The 18,711-nt window shown below is 38.7% G+C and overlaps 1 protein-coding gene across 1 annotated transcript in view; it reads left to right on the plus strand.

Moving 5' to 3' along the window:
• The window catches only part of MED13 (mediator complex subunit 13), a 59,284-nt gene that overhangs the window by 15,923 nt on the left and 24,650 nt on the right, over positions 1–18,711 (plus strand). Inside the window, exons 4-9 of the mRNA XM_064165836.1 lie at positions 10,778–10,923; positions 11,952–12,149; positions 13,060–13,254; positions 13,967–14,129; positions 14,427–14,537; positions 16,532–17,215. Of these exons, the coding sequence (XP_064021906.1) occupies positions 10,778–10,923; positions 11,952–12,149; positions 13,060–13,254; positions 13,967–14,129; positions 14,427–14,537; positions 16,532–17,215 (1,497 nt within the window). The remainder of the gene's footprint in view (positions 1–10,777; positions 10,924–11,951; positions 12,150–13,059; positions 13,255–13,966; positions 14,130–14,426; positions 14,538–16,531; positions 17,216–18,711) is intronic.

Below are 18,711 nucleotides of genomic sequence, written 5' to 3' on the forward strand. Positions count from 1 at the left end.
TTTTAATTTTCAAATGTCCTAAACATTCATAAACTGGTGACACTGTGATATGTGAATAGATGACCAAAAAGGTGGAATTACTTAGTTCCAAGTGTTCACTGCTCAATTATCTTTAACAATGCAACTCCTAAAACAAATAAACTTGTTAAACTAACCTCATACGATTGTAGAATATATCTTTAAAGTATTTGCTATGGAGGAAGTAAAGACCTGAGATGTTTGCATGCTGCACGGTGACCAAATCTGCAAGGTAATAACCATGACCTGCTCTTCCCTCCCTCTGCTTGCTTCTCCCAAGTCTAAAACCAGCATCAAGAAAAGTGAGACAGTCATGTATTTGATGAAACTTGATCTGTGAGAACAAGTCACGATTACTGTGCCTGAGGAAACTGTCTGAGGTTTTCAAGTATGCCAGTTCCACGTCTGTTTATAGGTAGGCCAGGAATGGAGTGACTGACTCCCTGAGCTGAGCGGTGGAGTTTTGTTGTTGCTTATTTGTAAGAGGGTGATTTTCAATTTTCAGGAGTGGGTGATGGGGATCAACAGGAGAGTAACAGTAGAATAAAAGATTAAAGAGAAGGTTTTTGATAATGGTCTTAGTTGTAACTAAATGGGGGGGAAATCATTGCCTCAGTATTTGTCACAACCTTTCTCAATCACTTAAGGCAAGGTAGGTTACAGAAGCTCAATAATGTGGTTAAATGACTGCATATTAAATTACAAAGTTTGGAAAATAGGAATGTCCTTGTCTTTTCTCCTTTGCAGCCTAAGGTGGTGTTCTTGGCATGCTCAGAAGTAGGTTGGGTATGCAGGAGTCAAAAATCCACACCTTAAATGTGTGAGATGGAGATTGTGATTTACTGCACCCAGCTGCCCATCTACCTTTTCTGGTTATGCTGCTGAAATAACAGCCTTTGGATTAGAGTTTCCTCTTGCCATCTGGATGAATAAATAGTAGTATATACCCAGAAGAAGCATGATTAGGAAACTTGTCAGATTAAACACTTTTTTAGATACAATTCCTTTAAAGAGTACTTAATCTCATGCTCTTCATGAAATTAAACAAAAGTATGAAGTGTTTATGTGGAGGATGTATCCTGACGTTTTTGTAATAATTACAACTTGCTAAACTTTAACATAATTGAAGTACCAGTAAGCAAACAATTGAATAGTCCTGAGTTTGTGGGAGGATCTGATAGACAACTGAAAATCTAGAATGCTGAAAGCTACTGTATCACTTATATGTTACTTGCTTTCCTTCACCCCCACACACCTTGGGAATAGGAAATAATATAACCAATTGCAATGGATGGCAAACCAGAACTTGTCTTTGAGTTCACCTAAAAAAATCAAAACACACAACCCCCCCCAAAAAAAAACCCCAAACAACCCACCACTATTCCAACAAACAAAACACCCCAAACCCCAAAAATCCACTTAGAAAATTGTGATAAGCTTATCATAGCTTACAAAACTAAACTTGCTGTACAGGTTTCACAGGTACCTGTGAGTGCTGTTTAATGTTAGTCTGAGTGCAGGATTTTATAATGCCAGTTCAGTGTCCTTTTATTTTTCCCATGGAAATATGATTTTACCTACCTGATGTAAATAACAGCTACATGACTTCATGGAATATGAGTGCTGAAGAACATTCTGTGTGCTTTGGGGGTGTTTCTTGAGTCTTTGTGAATGTGTTTATCTTGATTTGAAGGCATGGTTATTATAGTTGTGAACTTTTTTTTTTCCCCCTCTCTCTGCTGGGAGGAAGAGGTAGCCACAGTGGATGGGATTGCTGGGCCTGGTGTGAGGGTACTGGCAGATCTGCACTGCTGAATGGCTGCAGCAGGGGAGTGGTATTTTGGTTTGGCTGTTTTGTTGTTTGGTTGTGTGTGTTTGGTGTTGTTTTTTGTGTTGTTTGGTTGTTTTTTGTTTTGTTTTTTTAATAATTGGGCCGTGAAAATGCTCTTGGTGTCTACTTCAAAAAGGTATGTATTGATAATGTAACATGAATGAGATGAGCTATTGTCTGTTTGGTCTTCACTATCCTTAGGACAAAGGGCACGTTCTGCTTTCAGTCCTGAGCCCACATTTCAGCCTTTTTTCCCCTTTTGGCTGCCTATGTCCCATGGGTGTCCTTTCCATAGGAATAGGTCAGTTTGCTGCTTGATCCCTCTAGAATGATTCTGTGAGTTACTAAGGAACAGAATGAGGATGTTTCTGGGTGCTAAAGCTTAAAACCTTCTGCTTGAGACAGTTAACCATACAAGATCAGGATGTAGCCACAGGTTTTGTGTTTATTTCTATATATTTATTTTGAAACCTTAATAGCTGAACCTACAGGGCTCTTCCTTACTACTGTTGGAATATTTGCTATTTAGTCTGTTCAACTCTTTCTGCAGTGTAAATTTCTTCTCTTTGTTAATCTGTAAATCAAACAATGTCAACATTTTTTTACAACAGCTCTAATGAGGCTGTTCTGGCATCATGTACTGGCAGGAGAGCAGGTGATGTTTTTCCTTTTGCTGTAGACAGCTGGAATTGAGAGCTTCTGTAAGTAGGACAGTGCAGGATAAACAGCAGGAGCTGAGAGCATTGATCACATGATTGTCTCTTTGGAATATTGGGTTGCTACAGAGACTACAAGCAGACAAATTTAGCACTTTACATCACAAAGCAGTTTTCTCCTATTTAGCTTAAGTTGCAGTGGTAGTTGGCTCATCAGGAAAAAATAAAAAAGATATGACTGCTTGGTTTTGGCTTTCGACAATAAATCAATGCTCTTCTTGTTCACTGAACAGTAAGATAATAAATGCACCACAGAGATACTTTACATTTCGTTAAATGAAAAAGATTTATAACGCTTTTAAATTCTGAACTTTGGAAAAATCTGGCTTAGCAAGATGTTTGTAAATGTTTCAGAACAGGAAGGAGCAATAGAGTGAAAGCTGTTCCACTGTCTCTGAGAGAGTAAGGTCTACTGTTAGCTGTTTTGTGTTCTGGATTAGTATTTTTTCCAGCAGTGTGAAAGCTCAAGCTCAGATAATTGAGATTTGCATCCTCCATAATTAAAGGCTGCTAAAATATAAGGTGACAAGTTTACTAATCTCATTTAAAGTCTGTAATACTGGAGCACAAGCTAACTCTTTGTAATGTTGCTTATAACTTGTTTCTGGAGAAATAATTTTTATGTGTATATAAACTTCTAGCTGCATTCTGAAAAACTGCTTGCTACTTTGTAAGATGTCATGCTGTAATTTTAGTAGTGTACTAAAAGAGGTTTTTTTAATTCAGCCTTGTTTTTGTTGAGATGAAGCTAAGCTCATTAATTAAAAAATGTGGAAGTCTTGAAGGTGACTATGACTTCCTCAGGAATACAGGCAATTTGCTACGCTTGTATTTGTTTTAGAGCATGTAACTTGGTTATAGAATAAATAAATATTTTCAACTCGTAGGTCTTAGTAAAATCAAAACATTCTCAGCTGTGTGAAAAACATTTTGGAGAGCCTTTTGACAGTAGTCATTAATGATGTGCTTTGAACTGGAAGGTTTTTTCCTACTTTGCTATTAGCTATGTTTTTTTCTTTGTGTTATCGTCAAAATCAGCTCTCTGCTATGTTTGCCTTCATGACCATAGGGAGTTGCTCAGAGATGCTTAGGAAAATGTCTGCAGTTCCATCTTATTGTCAGTGGCTAGAGAAGCATCTGTATTTTGAGATCTTATTACTTCATGTTAAGATACAGAATATGTAACTGGCTAGAGAATGTAAATGTGCATTTGTTTGGATTTCTTTGTGCTTTGCCATTAAGGATGTTAATGCCACTGTGTCTGCTTGAAGTGCAGATCTTGTGATGGGGTTGATACAAATTCTGATGTTAAAGGGGAACTTGTAGCCAAGGGCAAGAAAGGCATGTTTGTGAATTGATTAATGATGATTCAAACTCTTATCATAAAAAGTAGTACTGCAGTGTAATGAGTGTGTATGATAACATGTTCTTCCTGGAGAACTAGAAGCTAATTTATCTTATCCCTTATTTCCCTCAGCCCCCAGTGCTTAAAAAGCAAAACAATGTCCTCCAAAATAACTACACCAAATCCAAAGAAAGCCCCTGAAGTATTCAATAGTTGGAGCCATTTGTGGGCTTTTCTTGCATATGTGGATTTTCTTTTTTTGTTTGGCTGAGATTTTTTTGTTTGTGTGATTTTTCTTTCTTCTTTTTAATTTCTTAAATCAAGAAATCTCCAAAGTTTTTCCATGCAGTTGTTTTTAGTGCTGTGTTAATATGACAATCTGATTTCAGTATTTTACTTCTATCATATTTTGCTTATTACAGCAAATGTGTACTTAATTTCCTGCTCCTTTCTAGGCTGAATTAATCTTGTGGAGGTTTGTAATTCAGGCTTACAGATGGTGAGTGGAAACTGAAGATGCTGTGTTGAAAAGAAAGCTTGCTTTCGACGTGCATAGGTATGAAGGTGGCTGCATAGAAAGTTGCTCTTCATTAGTGCACTGCAGTGTTGTGGCTGTACCTGGAAGATGTATGCAGTTGCAAAGAACTGCTCTGAACAAGCACTTACAAAGAAAAGGTGGTAGATAGGTCCTCTTGAGGGAGTTGCGTCTGCTTTTTCTTCTGTTAGCTCAGAAAGCCTCAAGTGGCTTGGCAGCTTCACTCTTTCTTCTCTGTGATGAAAAGCCCCAGAGGGTTGGCTGACAAAGAACAAAGCTTATGGTGCAATGTGTTGTAGGATAGAGGATGGTGTAGTGCATGTTGAGCATATGGTCAGGTATTTAGTTCCTCCAGTCTTACTCTTTGGCAGCTATGTTTGTTTTCTGTCCTGTGCTGGTTGCTGTAGTTTTGTCTCTTAACCTGGTACAGCAAAAAGGGGGAAAAACCTCAAACCCAACAAACTAGTAACTGAATATGAAGAGTATTTGGGCTTCATGGTCTGTGTGTGTGACCTTAAAACCTTATTTCAGTTCTTATTTCCCAGAAAACCCCTCTTTAATTCTAACACCGTGTTCTCCAGCCCAATAATTTACTGTAGAAGGCAACTATCACCTTTTAAAAAGGGTCTTCTTGGACACTTGAAGTTTATTGAAGTAGCATACCAAAATAGTCTGTAGTGAAGAATAACTGTTTGGGGATGCTTCTGTTTGGGCAGCTATGATCATCAGTTGGGAACTCCCAGCTCTACTGCTGCTGCTGCTAATTGTTGTCGGCCAGTCATGATATATTGATTTTTGGTCAAAATGCCCTGAAGGGGTCTGGGTGTTGGCCAGCATGTACCAATTTTTGGCAAATATTTTATATCAGCCTGAATTAATGATGCATATTAATTAGAGACTTAAAACTGTAGCTGATGTTTGTGCTCCTAAACAGGGTGTGTTCTACCCCATTGACAGGGAAATGATAGCATCCTAATTTGTGACAGCTGTTAGTTCTGGGACACTGATTTTGCTTTGCAATGTCTATTTTCCTCCTGTAGGAAATGGCAAGATAAAGTATGTGGTTGATAAGGATATGGTAAACATTTTGGAAGAGTTAGTATTGCTTTTGACTCGATTCAACTGAAATGTCATTTACAAAGACCAATCTAGGAAAATATAAGATAGTAAATCAAACAAAACCTCCCACAACCCCCTCCAACCAAACAGGGGGAAAAAAAATCATTATCTGTCAGGTGAAACATTTGGATGCTTTTTTGAGTTTGCTATTAAATGTGTTGTAGGTTTTATTAGTTGGAGACTTCCTTGTTGATTCTGCTGTCGCAGTCTTCTTGCCTTTCAGCCCTAGTGTGGTGCTGATTTGAAGTGTGCAATCTAGTGAAGTGTGGATTAGTGAGGTTCTAATGCAGCTGATGTTTGTGAAGCACTTTGAAGATATGAAGCACTAAGTACTAATGTGGAGGAAAAAAAACCCAGACCTAATTACCTTTTTATCAAGAAGGTATTTTGAGATTTGCTAATGGAGGTGTAGAAACCTCATGTATATGTAAATTTTAGTGTGCTTTTTCCCTCCTACCCTTCAATTTCGCCTGCAAAAGTAGAAGTAGAAATTGTATTGAAGTTGTCCACATCAGTTTCAGTTTCTTCTCACACAGAATCACCATCTTTTTTTTTTTTTTTTTCCTGAAACTGAAACATCTTTGTTTCATATGATGACACTGAAGAGAGTGAAGAGAAGGAGCACAGGGGAATAAAAAATGGATTTTAATGGAGCATAGGTGAGGGATGAAGGTTGCTTAAAATAGTACTAAATCCAAAGGCGGAGTCTTTTTGTTGTTGAAGTTGCTTTCAGTGTTGGAACTCATTCTGACTGAATTCTGGTATGCTCAGATCAAAGTTCATAAAGAATGCTCATTCTGATGACACATTTGTATTCAGAGATCACTTGGAAACTGGATTATTGATATTTACATTCTGTGATTAGAATTTAATGAAATGGAGTTAATTAGAAATATTAATGGGCTAATAACTTCATATTCAGGCAAAAAAATGAGATTTTTGAGAGAACTAAGGTTTTGCTTTCAGAATTCGCTATTTAAAAAAAAGAGGAAATTAACACAAGCTTTGAGACAAGCTATTATTTTTATGCTGCATCTGCGTTTTAAGGACTTCACAACAAAAAAATTGAGCATTGGGTATAATTGTTGTTTTTTTGTTTTGTTTTAGTATTTCAGTCATGAGATGTTCTGCACAAATTATCTAGTGATCTTCTGAGCTATTTAAAGGTCTTCAAATAAAAAGCTAGGATGAACTCTGTGTTAGGCAGGAAACCACCAGCTTGCTTTCTGTTATTGTGTCCTTGACTGAATTGTAAAGGTAATTTGCCTATTTAGCCCAAAGTGATAAATAAATGACTATTTTTTTGCTTTCTCCTTGATTAGGATTTTTGGCTGAGACTAGGAGAGAGACTTAGAGAAATGGTGGGCAGAGTGATATATATATATATGTTTTTTTTTTTAATTGGTTTGAGAGATTTCCTCCTGACTTGGGATTGAGGTAGCATCATGTACTAGCCATCAATGTGGGGGGACTTAAGGAAATGGGGAATCTACAAATATATTAACTAAATATATATATATATATTTTAGAAAAGGCATGTTTCTAGAATTTCTTGCAAAGCCCATAAAATGGTGTGTATAGATTCACCCACTAACTTTAAAGCTCTGTTCTTTATTTTCCTTCCTCCTTTTCTCCACTCCGCTGCAAGAAAGAGTCAGTATGGCTTTTAGGTTTTAATTTTAATTAGGATTCTTCATGTCTTCCCTGTGAATACAGGTGAAAAAAACCCTCTTGTAACCTAACAGAAACTACAATGTTAAATGTGAAGAGACAGTTTCTGAGCATGAGTAGCTAGGAAGAAATGTAATGCTACATTTTGAGTACATGGAGTTGGCTTTGCCTTTCGTGTTAACTTTAGTTTAAAGAAGATTGGCGTTTTCAGGAGATGCTGTGTGTGCCATGTGGAAATCTTGTTTCCCTTGCACAGTACTGTGTATTTCTGCAATGAAACAATATTATCCTATGGTACATAAAACGTTTTTGCTGGGCCTCTAGAAGTACTGAAACAAAGCCCTGAGGTCGTGCGCATCACTGTTCTGTTTAAACACTTAATTTTCAACAGTTCTAGTTATACATTTTTTTCATGTTTGCTTGTGTAGGATGAATTGTACCACGGTAGAGCTGTTCTCCCTGCCCTAATAGTAGCGTGCTGGCAGCTTGCATGCCAAAGCTGCTTGAATGATATCAGCAACAACAATGGCTACTCTCTTATTTGAGTATTTTGTTGGAAACTTCTCCCCTGCTGAGTAAAGGGAGAAAAGAATTCTAATTTGGGGGTTTCTGTTTGTGTGGTTTTGCTGGGAGGGGAGGGGGGAGTTTGGTGTGTGTTTTTAAAATTTGGCCTTTGCATGATGACCTTGAATTTTCCTTGCTACTTCTTCGGACTCGTTTTGCAGTGTAATGAATTGAAGTGCTTCTGTTATCATGCTGATGCTTCTCTTTTGTCTTGGTTTATTTGAATTCCATCAGATTATGCTACAATTGTCTGCCCTTTATTTGTGTAATAATGTGGTGTTTACAAGAGGCATAGCTTAATTGCATTGAAAGTGTATTTAAAGAATATGTGCTTTTATTTTTAAACTTTGCCTCCTTTATACTAAGCCTGGAAATTGTTTGTCACTCAGAACCAAGAATACTCTCCACTCTTTCACCTTAAACCATCCAATATGATTAAAAAAAAAAATCAAATTGAAAACTGGTCTTCAACTATTTGCATAAGGATTAAAGTTTAATCAGGTTTTTGTATAGGAATTTTGTGGTGTTTACTCATTTTGACTTCACTTGAACTTGAAATCTTCAACAAAATGCTTGGCTGCATCATCACTGCGTTTTGGGAATAAAACTTCAGTGGGATTCCTGAGCAGTGTTATTTCATCTGCAGGGAGCATTCTGTCAGGAGCTGGGTTAACGAAGCAGTTGTGTTATGTAGTTGTCAATGAATAGAGGTAATTCACTCATTTGCTAGATACTGGAGGGTTTCTTTGTCCCTAAAACACAATTCAAATCGAACAGCAAATCAGCATTGTCAACTCTATGCACCTTGGAGACTGCTCTGCTTCAGTCAGAGCCAGCCACTTGGAAAGTTCCTCATTGAGCTCATTTCATGGCGTACTTTAAGTTACTGGTGTAGTAAGTGTGCTGCATTTCCTGTTCTTCCTCAAACGGTTCGTGGCTTCTCTCGCCCTCAAAATGTTTTAATTCCCTAATTTCATACCTGCTGGTATGTAAAGCCATATACTTAACATTGCGCCCTTTTTCTCATTGCAGTCACAACCCTGGTGGCTGCTCTCTGAGTGTTTGGGGTGAGTCTCAGTGAGCTGAGATCTCTATTTTCACAGGCTGAATGAACTGTGTCAAGTCCAGAAATGTTTTCCCTTACAGTTTACTGCTCCACCATCTACCTGCTGGTGGAGGAAAGAAAATTCTTGGGAATGACGCTGAAGATGTATCCAGTAACTGCACCTGGGGAGGTCGAATGTTAATAGAGTTGCTCAGATGCTTGGGATTTGTGAGCTCTTCATGCCCTGGAGCTCTCTTTGTATTTTCTTTAGGAAGGAAAAACTTGCTTTGTGTTCTCTTGCTGTAGTCTAAGCCTTGCAAGCCTTTCATGAGGTCAGAGAGCATGCATGTGATCCCGAGTGTTAGCTGATGGGCTCTATTTTGGGGGGAAATAGTGATGTTGCATTCATACAGTCTTAGGCTACAGTAGTTTATGGAGTGTCTTTTTCATCTGATCTTGTGAAAAAAGCTTTAGTGTCTGCTGTCCTGTCTGACTCAATTTAGTCTCTTTCCCTTGACTTGTTTGTTGTGTTTTTTTTCCTGAGACTGAGCAGGTGCTCGATCTTGCCCCCTCCCCTTACAGAGAAGGGTTTGTTTTCTGTACAGTAGCTTATGAAGTATTTTTAAGGTTCTCCTTGACTTTCATTCTTCTGCTACTGAGATGGTGGACTTAATTGAGTGTCCAACGTGAAGAGAATCCTCTTGCTTTTAAACATCTGTTCTTTTCCTGTGGGAGTGTATTAGTCTGGCAGACACTTGAGAGAACTTGTAGCTAATGTAACTGAAAACTGCTCTGCCTGGACAACTTCTTCAAAAAGACAAACTCTCCAAGGTTTTTCAGCTGGAGCTGGGTATGAAGATGTACTGCTGCTTACAGCATCATGGGGGTTGTTGCCTTACCTGCCTCTATTCCTGCCCTTTAATTACAACTGGTAAAATACATTTCAGATAAACCACTGAAGAGATTTGGATGCAACATAAAATATTTTGATAGCTGCACTTGCAGAGCTTTATCTATATTTTTGTAACAAAATAGCAATTGCAGAGCTGCAAAGATGGGGGAAGTCTCTGAAGCATGATCTTGGGAAGCAGGAGATTTCATGGAGTGGCTAATGAGTAACTCTGTACAGCACTGTGAACACATCATTTAATTTAGAGCTCTATGAAGAATATAAGTTTATTTGGGGGTGTTTGTTTTTTCTTGTACTCTTTCATTTTTTTTTCCTTTGGTCCAGAGGGTTTTGGCAATCAGTGACTTATCTGATATTAAACATTGCTTTAATGACTTCAACAGCTCTTTAAGCTTTGGGGTTGTTTTTAATTGATTGTGCCTTCCTTTCCGTGTGTAGGTGCGTGATTTCATTTTTAGTTTGTAGGCTTCAGGAATATGAAGATAAACTAAAACCCCCAAACCCAGCACTCTTCAAAGCTGTTGTAGTTCTTCTTGGTGCTTTTAAACAATTGATTTGTTGGCCAATGCTAAACATAATTCTTAAAATATAAATTCTGCTTAGTGGATCTGTGGCAATAGAACCTAGATGTGACATAACTGATAATGTTCTGAAATATTTTAATTAAATATGCAAAATATGGAAGTATTAAGTTAGGTTTTTTGCCTTGAAAAAAAAGCACCAAAACAGGTTGTTTTCAATTTCCCCCCACACTTGAAGATACAAAGTGTCAGTCTGAAGAGACTGAAAACTCAGGGTGGGTTGTCTTCCAACTGGTTGAACTTTGGGCTAGAATACTTAGTAAATGCTTCAAGGGAATAAGTATTTAGGATTTTCTGGCTACATAGGGAGAAGAGAGTTTTGGTTACTTCAGGAATGAATATTTTTAGGAGGAAATGCTTTGGAACTAATGAGAAAGCCATCAGCTTAAAATAAGTCTTAGACTTAATTTTGTTTTTCTTTTTGTTCTCCCTCTTTCCCCAGCGAGCACTTGTCCTGCTCATTTACCTTCTTCTTACATGGAGACAGCAATGTTTGCACCAGTGTGGAAATCAGTCAGCACCAGCCTGTGTACCTGCTCAGTGAAGAACACCTCACTCTTGCCCAGCAGTCCAACAGCCCTTTTCAAGGTAGGGTTTGCCACTCAGTAGTGAGTATTAAAATGAATCAATCCTTCAGTTGCTCAGAGTGAGGACTTCTGGCAAAGACTGGAATTAGGAGTAGAGGTGTTATCTGTTTTGTATCGATTACCCATTCTCCCCAAACATCCCCTGCCTTGACGTGGTCAGAAGCCACTTGGTGGATGATTTCCATATTAATTTATTGGCATGGAGCCAAGTAATTTGTCTTTGACAGAAACTTAATTTCAAAGTACTGTCCTATTGGTGACTTAAATATTTTTGCTGTATAACCCCCACATATCTTCTTCAACCCCTCTTTTTGACTCAACAGACCTAATCTGTTCACTCCCCCTACCCCTTCTGATTTGGCTCTTCCTGTAAATTGCTTTGATTCCACCAGCAGATGCAGGCTGTGCTCTCGAAGACAAAGGAGGGATGGGGTCTGAGTCTGGTTAGTGGGCTGTTTGATCGTCCCTGTCTTGGACACACTTCTGTTGGCTACAGAAATCAGTTCTCCTGCATGACCACACACTGCCCTTGTTTATTAATGCTCAGTGTCCCAGCTTGCTTTTTTTGGAATGCAATATAACAGCAGCTGTGCTTTCCTAATATGGACAAGACTAAACATGAAACAGATACTTCCCTGTATATACATAGTTGTTGTAACTGTACCAAGCAGAATGCAAGGACAAGGAAACACCATAATTCTGCCAGAGTCTGAAAGTGTTTCTTTATCCCACCTGTATCTTAGGGACTCCTTGCCAGCCAAGATGAAAACTTGCTTGTTGCTTGTTCAAATAGATTAATTTGTAATTGTTATTGTGGTACCTTGGTTCTTACAGTACAGAGATATTTAACACTGTGTACCTCCTACCAACAACTTGTACAGTGTAGTAAAATGCGGTTAGGGTGCTTTCTGACTTACCAGTGGTAAGTTTTTTTGTCTGCTGTGGCTGAAATAACAACACTGTTTCGGGTGGGGGAGAGTGAATTTCGGTTAGGCATAGTCTCCAATGTATTTTTGTTTGTCTTTGTAGTTATTCTGAGTCCGTTTGGATTAAATGGCACCCTCACAGGGCAGTCATTCAAGCTTTCTGATTCATCAACAAAAAAACTTATTGGTGAATGGAAGCAGTTTTATCCTGTCACATCTAACCTGAAGGAGGGATCTGAGGAAAAACAAGAAGAAATGGATTGGGAGGATGATTCTTTAGCTGCTGTTGAAGTCCTTGTTGGTGAGTGCTCAGATTACCTTTTAATTACTGAAATAAATTGGCTGATTAGGTCTGCAAAATTTGGAATGCAAAATGACTGTTTTCATTCTTGTTGCTACTGTTTGCAGCTGCTGTGGATCATTTGTTTTTCTGTCCAGTGCTCAGGTCTAAAAGGAACTGCTACTTCAAGTAGCTTTTGTAGACCTGTTAGTAGGAAGTGTTTTTCTTTGTGCCTTGAAAAGCAAGATTATTTTAAAAATAAATAATAATAAAAGGAGATAAAAAAACCCTCTAAACTATGACTGTTGACATCTGAGATGCATCAAAAGCATGTTGTAGTGTTTCAGATTCTGTGCAAATTCAAACAAAGCAGACGTGCCTTTCAGGGATGTCTTCAAAACCACAATCCTGGAGAACTTAATGTACTCAGGCACTGCATTTATCTGCTACTGTTCCTAAAATCTAAGCCCCCGGGATGCTGTAGTTTATTCCTCTGCTGTGGGCTATTGACCTTTGATTTGCCAAATAACGTAATCACTTCTCTGTAATGAATGTTCCAAGCTTGCGTTGCAGTGAGACCCTGATGACGGTGGGGAGGTGAATGTTACCAGTTCTAAGTGATACTAAAAAGCGTGTCCTCAGTCTTCTTTATAAAACAAGAAGATAGAAGCAAGTAGTGGCATGTACATGCCAGGGCTGTCTCTGCCTGTAGGCACAAAGGCCTTTTCATTCATTCACCCATATCTTATGTACAGAGAAAATCATAAAGTAAAGCTGAGGGTGCCAAACGAGACGTTTTGTCCAAGGATAATGTTCTAGTAGGTAGAAAGGGTAGGTAAACTTGTGAGTGGTAAAACGGTCCATTTATTGGTGCTTTGAAATGTAATTTTTTGGCTAACAACTGTAAAAATTCATTTGCTCTCTTTTCCAGCTGGTGTACGAATGGTGTACCCAGCCTGCTTCGTCCTAGTTCCTCAGACAGACATCCCTGCTCCTAGTACTGTAGGGGCATCTCACTGCTCAACTACTTGCTTGGGTGTCCACCAAGTGCCTGCTTCCACGAGAGATCCTGCCATGTCTTCAGTAACTCTGACTCCACCAACATCCCCAGAGGAAGTTCAAACAGGTATCATAAAATGAGTTTCTGTGAGTGTAAATTATTTCAATGGCTTTTTAAAATTTGGCAGTGTTTGGAAAGGGTTCAGATGCTCTCTGTATAACTGACTTGTTACTAAAAATGATTTTTTTTTAGTCATAAGTCTGTTATAGCAAACACAGTTTTTATTGTTTAGCTGCAGGCAAAATTAACTTCATCACTCTTATTGAAACGAGGACTGCTTTTGTACCTGAAGTTGTTATTCAGTGTTTTAAATTTCTGTGGTCAGGTTTTGGCTCTGTTTTGTTTTGGGCTTTTTTTTTTTTTTTCTGTGTATATATATGTTTATTTATGCATTCTGGCAAAGCTTGATAAACCTCATTGTGCATCTCAGTCACTAGTGAGGAAGGTGATGTGTTTGGCCTTTTTCGCAGTCTAAGGAACATCCTTTGTAGTTAAGTTTCCAGTCTAAGGCTGTGTGGCTTCTATACTGTGTGAGGGAACATACAGAATAGCCAGCCCAGTTACGTTATGAGCATATATGCTTCTGCTTTTTTCTTCAGGATGGAAGCCATATTATATTTTGCTACTTTATCTGATATTTTAAGTTGTTTTCTTTTCTTGATATGAAGAAGACACTTCTTTTCCTCAGAAGTGCTTGTGGTGTTTGAATTGGAAGGATAGTACTTATGAACGTATCACTTCGTTGCCTAAAACTGTTTCTTCTGGTGCTACTTTTCAGTTGATGCCCAATCTGCCCAAAAATGGGTGAAGTTTTCTTCAGTTTCTGATGGATTTATCTCTGACAGTACCAGCCATCATGGTGGCAAAATCCCCAGAAAGCTTGCCAACCAAGTGGTGGACAGAGTCTGGCAAGAGTGCAACATGAACCGAGCTCAGAACAAGTAGGTACTCATCCTTGTGGGATATCCAGTGTGCTCATTATAGAAAGTAAAGGGCATCTGTTCAGAGTGCTGTGATTCTGAGCAGAAAATGCTTTACTCTTAGTAATAAAATATTTGAAAGAAGTGAATTTATTCCTAGCTACTAATTTGTTTAGTTTTCAGTTTACTCTGTAAGTAAAAGGGTATTTGTAATTTCTTTGCTGAATCCTGCATCACAAAACTGCTCTTGAGGTTTGCCAGAAGCTGAGGAAAGAAGAGGTGTTTACCCCAGGTAACTCTCCTGCTGTTGAATTGTAGGAGGAAGTATTCTGCTACATCAAATGGCTTGTGTGATGAGGAGACAGCTGACAAGGTAGCATCCTGGGATTTTGTTGAAGCCACGCAGAGGACAAATTGCAATTGTTCAAGGTATGGCACTTGGCAAACCTGCAGCCCAACGGTGTACATCAAGATTGAAGTGCTCAGGAGAGGGCTCCTCATGACTCCTTTAGGAGTAATTAAGCAATAGCTGCTTGGAGGAAAGCTGTAACAAAATTTGTATCTTGTATCCTAAATGTCATTGTAGGTCTTGAAATTCTGCCCAGTGAGATAATGCAGAGATTTTATTCCAGTGAATCATCTGAGTGGACCTACTGGCAGTGTAGAATGGGGCTGGAATTCCTTAACATGGGTAGAAATGATCTTATGGACAACTGTCTCAGGCTGCAGTGGCAAGGGAATGTTATTTAGCTAGGAATTAAGAACCTGTTCTAGAGGGCTGTGCCATCAGCCTTGGAGGCAGAAAGCTGTTACTCAGCAGCAAGATAATTGTGGCATTTGTGGCACTGTGCCTTGATGAATATGAAAAAAAAACCCACACAATCCACAAAACTGCTTTACTTTTGGGGAAATTTGGCATTCCATGGGTTGCTGGTATATGAAAATGCTTTTCTGTGAGTTGATTGCTAATAGATGGGAGGTTTATATTAGCTGAGGGTGGGGGAGTGGGGAAAGGATCAAAACAGAGGGAGAAAGTCTGGATTTAACTTCCATTTTTTGTGGTGGCTTTTGTTTGTAAACTACAATAGCACAGACTGTTAATGCAGTTATTTAAAATAAATGGAAACAGTAATTTCAGTAAATTCTACATTTCCCTGGTTTTGGCAGAATCTTAATCATTAGGTGACTGAGGTGTTGCAGAGGCTTAACTGCTGTCTCTGATTTAAATGTTACACCGATTACCTGGCAATGAATGTTGGAACCTTAAAAAAAACGTCTGGGGATGTAGCATTTTGAAAGAAAAGCAGTTTTTTCTTCTTTATTAAAAGGGTTGATTTAAGTTCTGTGGAAATAGTTGTCCTGAGAGGAGCTGGGAGATGGAGGAGGATGAAATAGTTTGTTAAAGGAGAATTTAGATATGGTAGCACTAGTTAAGAGGAAAAAAATATATTAACTGGGTGAGATGTGTGTTAGAAATAGGAAGTTGTGGAAAGAGAAGCTGAAAAGACTTAAACTCCCTTATTTTTCCTCTGCATTTTCAATTCTAAGTGGTAAAAAATGCATATGTAAGTCTCAAGTCAAAACACATTTTTATACCTCTCACCTTTTGTTTCCTGCTTAATCCTAGTTTTTAATATAAGTTACATTGTTCTTAACTTTCCTAATGGATAAGTGGCAAAGAATAAGGATGTTCATGCAGTGTAATAGCTTCATCCTAAACATTTAATTCAAGGCTAAGGTATTCCACAGCTTTTGTTCTGTCAGATGGTCTAGAAAGCTGGCATCTTGAACTTCAAGATGAAATGTTTAAGTTCAAGTGCATTTATACTGGAAAAAACAACTGTATTAATGCAGGCTAGACACCAAGCTTTGCTTTTTTTCCACACTTGCTGAATTTGTATGTAAATAACAACAAAAGCTTCAAAATAGCTTTTGTAGGACTCAGCTTGGCTTCTAGACACTTGATATTAATTTTCCACTCCTTAACCCATAAAGACTTGGGGCAGCACTACTGGTTAGTATTGAGGCTTGAATTTAAGAAGCCATTCACCAATTTCTGTGTTGTTCTACTGATTCATCAGTGTTGGCAGAAGTCAAAAGCGACAGCGTGTTCATGTGACTGTTTCTGTTGAAAAGCAGTTATAAAATTGTCTCCATTTCTGGGGATTGTGTGTGTGTTTGGCTCATAGGACAGCTTTTCAAGGTTTTTAAATGCTATTCTAAAATCTTGCCATGCTGCTCAAGTTATTCCATTGAAGTTCGAGTCAGACAGGGGCAAGTTCACTTTATAATGGTATCGGTTTCAGTCTTCTATAATCATCTGTTTAATGGCTTAGAAGCAGGTTCTTATCTAGTGAAAAAGAACATGATAGACATATTTGAAAGATTAATGTGAAGTATTTTCCCCCATATTAATTCTGCAGGCACAAAAATCTCAAACCAAGAAATTCAGGTCAACAGGGGCAGGCACCACCTGTGGGCCAACAACAGCAAGCAGCTCCAAAGCACAAGACAAATGAGAAGCAAGACAAAGGGGATAAGCCACAGAAACGCCCTTTGACTCCTTTTCATCATCGTGTATCTATCAGTGATGATGTTGCCATGGAGGCAGATTCAGCCAGTCAGAGGCTTGTGATGACTGCACCAGACAGTCAAGTCAGATTTTCAAATATCCGAACTAATGATGTAGCAAAGACTCCTCAGATGCATAGTGCTGAAATGGCAAATTCACCTCAGCCACCGCCACTTAGTCCTCACCCGTGTGATGTCATTGATGAAGGGGTGGCTAAAGCTCCTTCTACTCCTCAGAGTCAACATTTCTACCAGATGCCAACACCAGACCCCTTGGTTCCCACAAAAGCAATGGAAGACAGACTCGATGGCTTGTCTCAGCCTTTTCCAGCCCAGTTTCCTGAAGTTATAGAGCCTACCATGTATGTTGGTACCGCAGTCCATTTGGAGGAAGATGAAGCTGATACCACTTGGAAGTATTATAAAGTTCCAAAGAAAAAGGATGTGGAATTCTTACCGCCTCAGCTTCCAAATGACAAGTTGAGAGATGATCCAGTAATACCTGCTGGACAGGAAAATGTAACATCAGTTACAGAGTAAGTAGTGCTTAATGCTATAGTAGTAATGTGAGAAAATGAGGAAAGTGAAGGGCCAAAGGCAGTAGTTTCTTGGTATAAGCAAGCCTGTCACTAAAGCATAATGTGGTTCTCATCAGCTTGAGCAGCAATGCTGAGTGTGAGCATAGCTGTGCTGTCTGTGTACAAGAAAATGCTAGTTGTGAAATGTGAGTGTGAAGCAAAGTCAGATGTGTTGGAAGTCTTTGCAGCTTTTTCTCGTTAGAACTCCGATTTAGCAGATGGCAACAAAGTTCATCTTTCTACTACAAAATTAATCTGTATCTGAATTATACCTATTTGGGACTTCAAAGTCCCTTCCTCCCTAAAAAAACCCACAACCCACCCACAAACTTTCTCATTTCAATATTTGCTTGCTTTATTACTTCAAGAAAGCATGGTCTTGGCTGCAAGACTCATCCTGTTAAAGCTGCTTCTACCTCAATTCAGCTTTTGTCTTTCTTCAGAAGAGCTCTATTTAAATGGCTGATGAGAACAATGAGGAGGCTAAGCTGGTTCCCTGAAAGATGTTAACGTTAACTTAGGCTGCAACTATTTTCTAGTATCGGGAATTTCCCTTTGCAGTAAGTAACAAACTGGTGTGTTTGCACCTGGTGCATTCGCTCTGTGGGGGTGTTCAAAAGGCTTGAGGATTTCAGGTTATCATTCAAAGAACGCAGGTGGCTGCTGTGTTTACTGTGACTGCTCTTGGACCTCAGATCGTGTGGGAAACCCTCGCTTATTAAACAAAGCTTGTCTAACTTGGAGAGATACTGAGACAGACTAGATCCTTGTTAAAACCTCAGCCTTTGAGCTACAGGAAATGTATTCAAGAGCATTTATTTATTTTACCATATGCATGTTTTATTATTTATTTTAACATAAGCAAATACTGTCCAGAAATAAAGTGTATATATAGCCTATTAAAAAAGGCTTGTGTTGAATAGACATGATTGAGAAAATGGTTTAGGTTGGAAGAGACCTTGAAGATCATCCAGTGCCAACCTCCTGCCATGGGCAGGGATGCCTTCCACCAGACCAAGTTGCTCAAGGTCTTATCCAGCCTGGCCTTGAACAGCTCCAGGGCAGAAGCATCCACAACCTCCCTGGGCAACCTGTTCCAGTGTCTCACCACCTTCACTGTCAAGAATTTCTTCCTAATAGCCAGCCTAATTCTACCCTTCTCAAGCTTAAAGCTATTACTTCTGAAAACTAGTGTTCTCTAGCACCAAGTTATAAAATACTGCTATCTATTTCAGCTGGGATAAAGGATCTGGTCACATTTTTATACTAAGTTTTGACAAATTATGAAACTTAGAGGAAATGGATGAAAATGCTAATACTGGTTGGTTTAGTATTACAGTTGAGCACTGTTTTATTTCAGGATGAGTAAACACAGATTTTTTTTTTTTTTTCACTGCTTAAAGCAAACGCCCCCAGGCAAACCCCAACCGAGTCATAAGAATAAAACTCTGAAA

Source organism: Pogoniulus pusillus, chromosome 27 (assembly GCF_015220805.1).
Source record: "Pogoniulus pusillus isolate bPogPus1 chromosome 27, bPogPus1.pri, whole genome shotgun sequence".
In the NCBI taxonomy this organism is placed as follows: Eukaryota; Metazoa; Chordata; class Aves; order Piciformes; family Lybiidae; genus Pogoniulus; species Pogoniulus pusillus.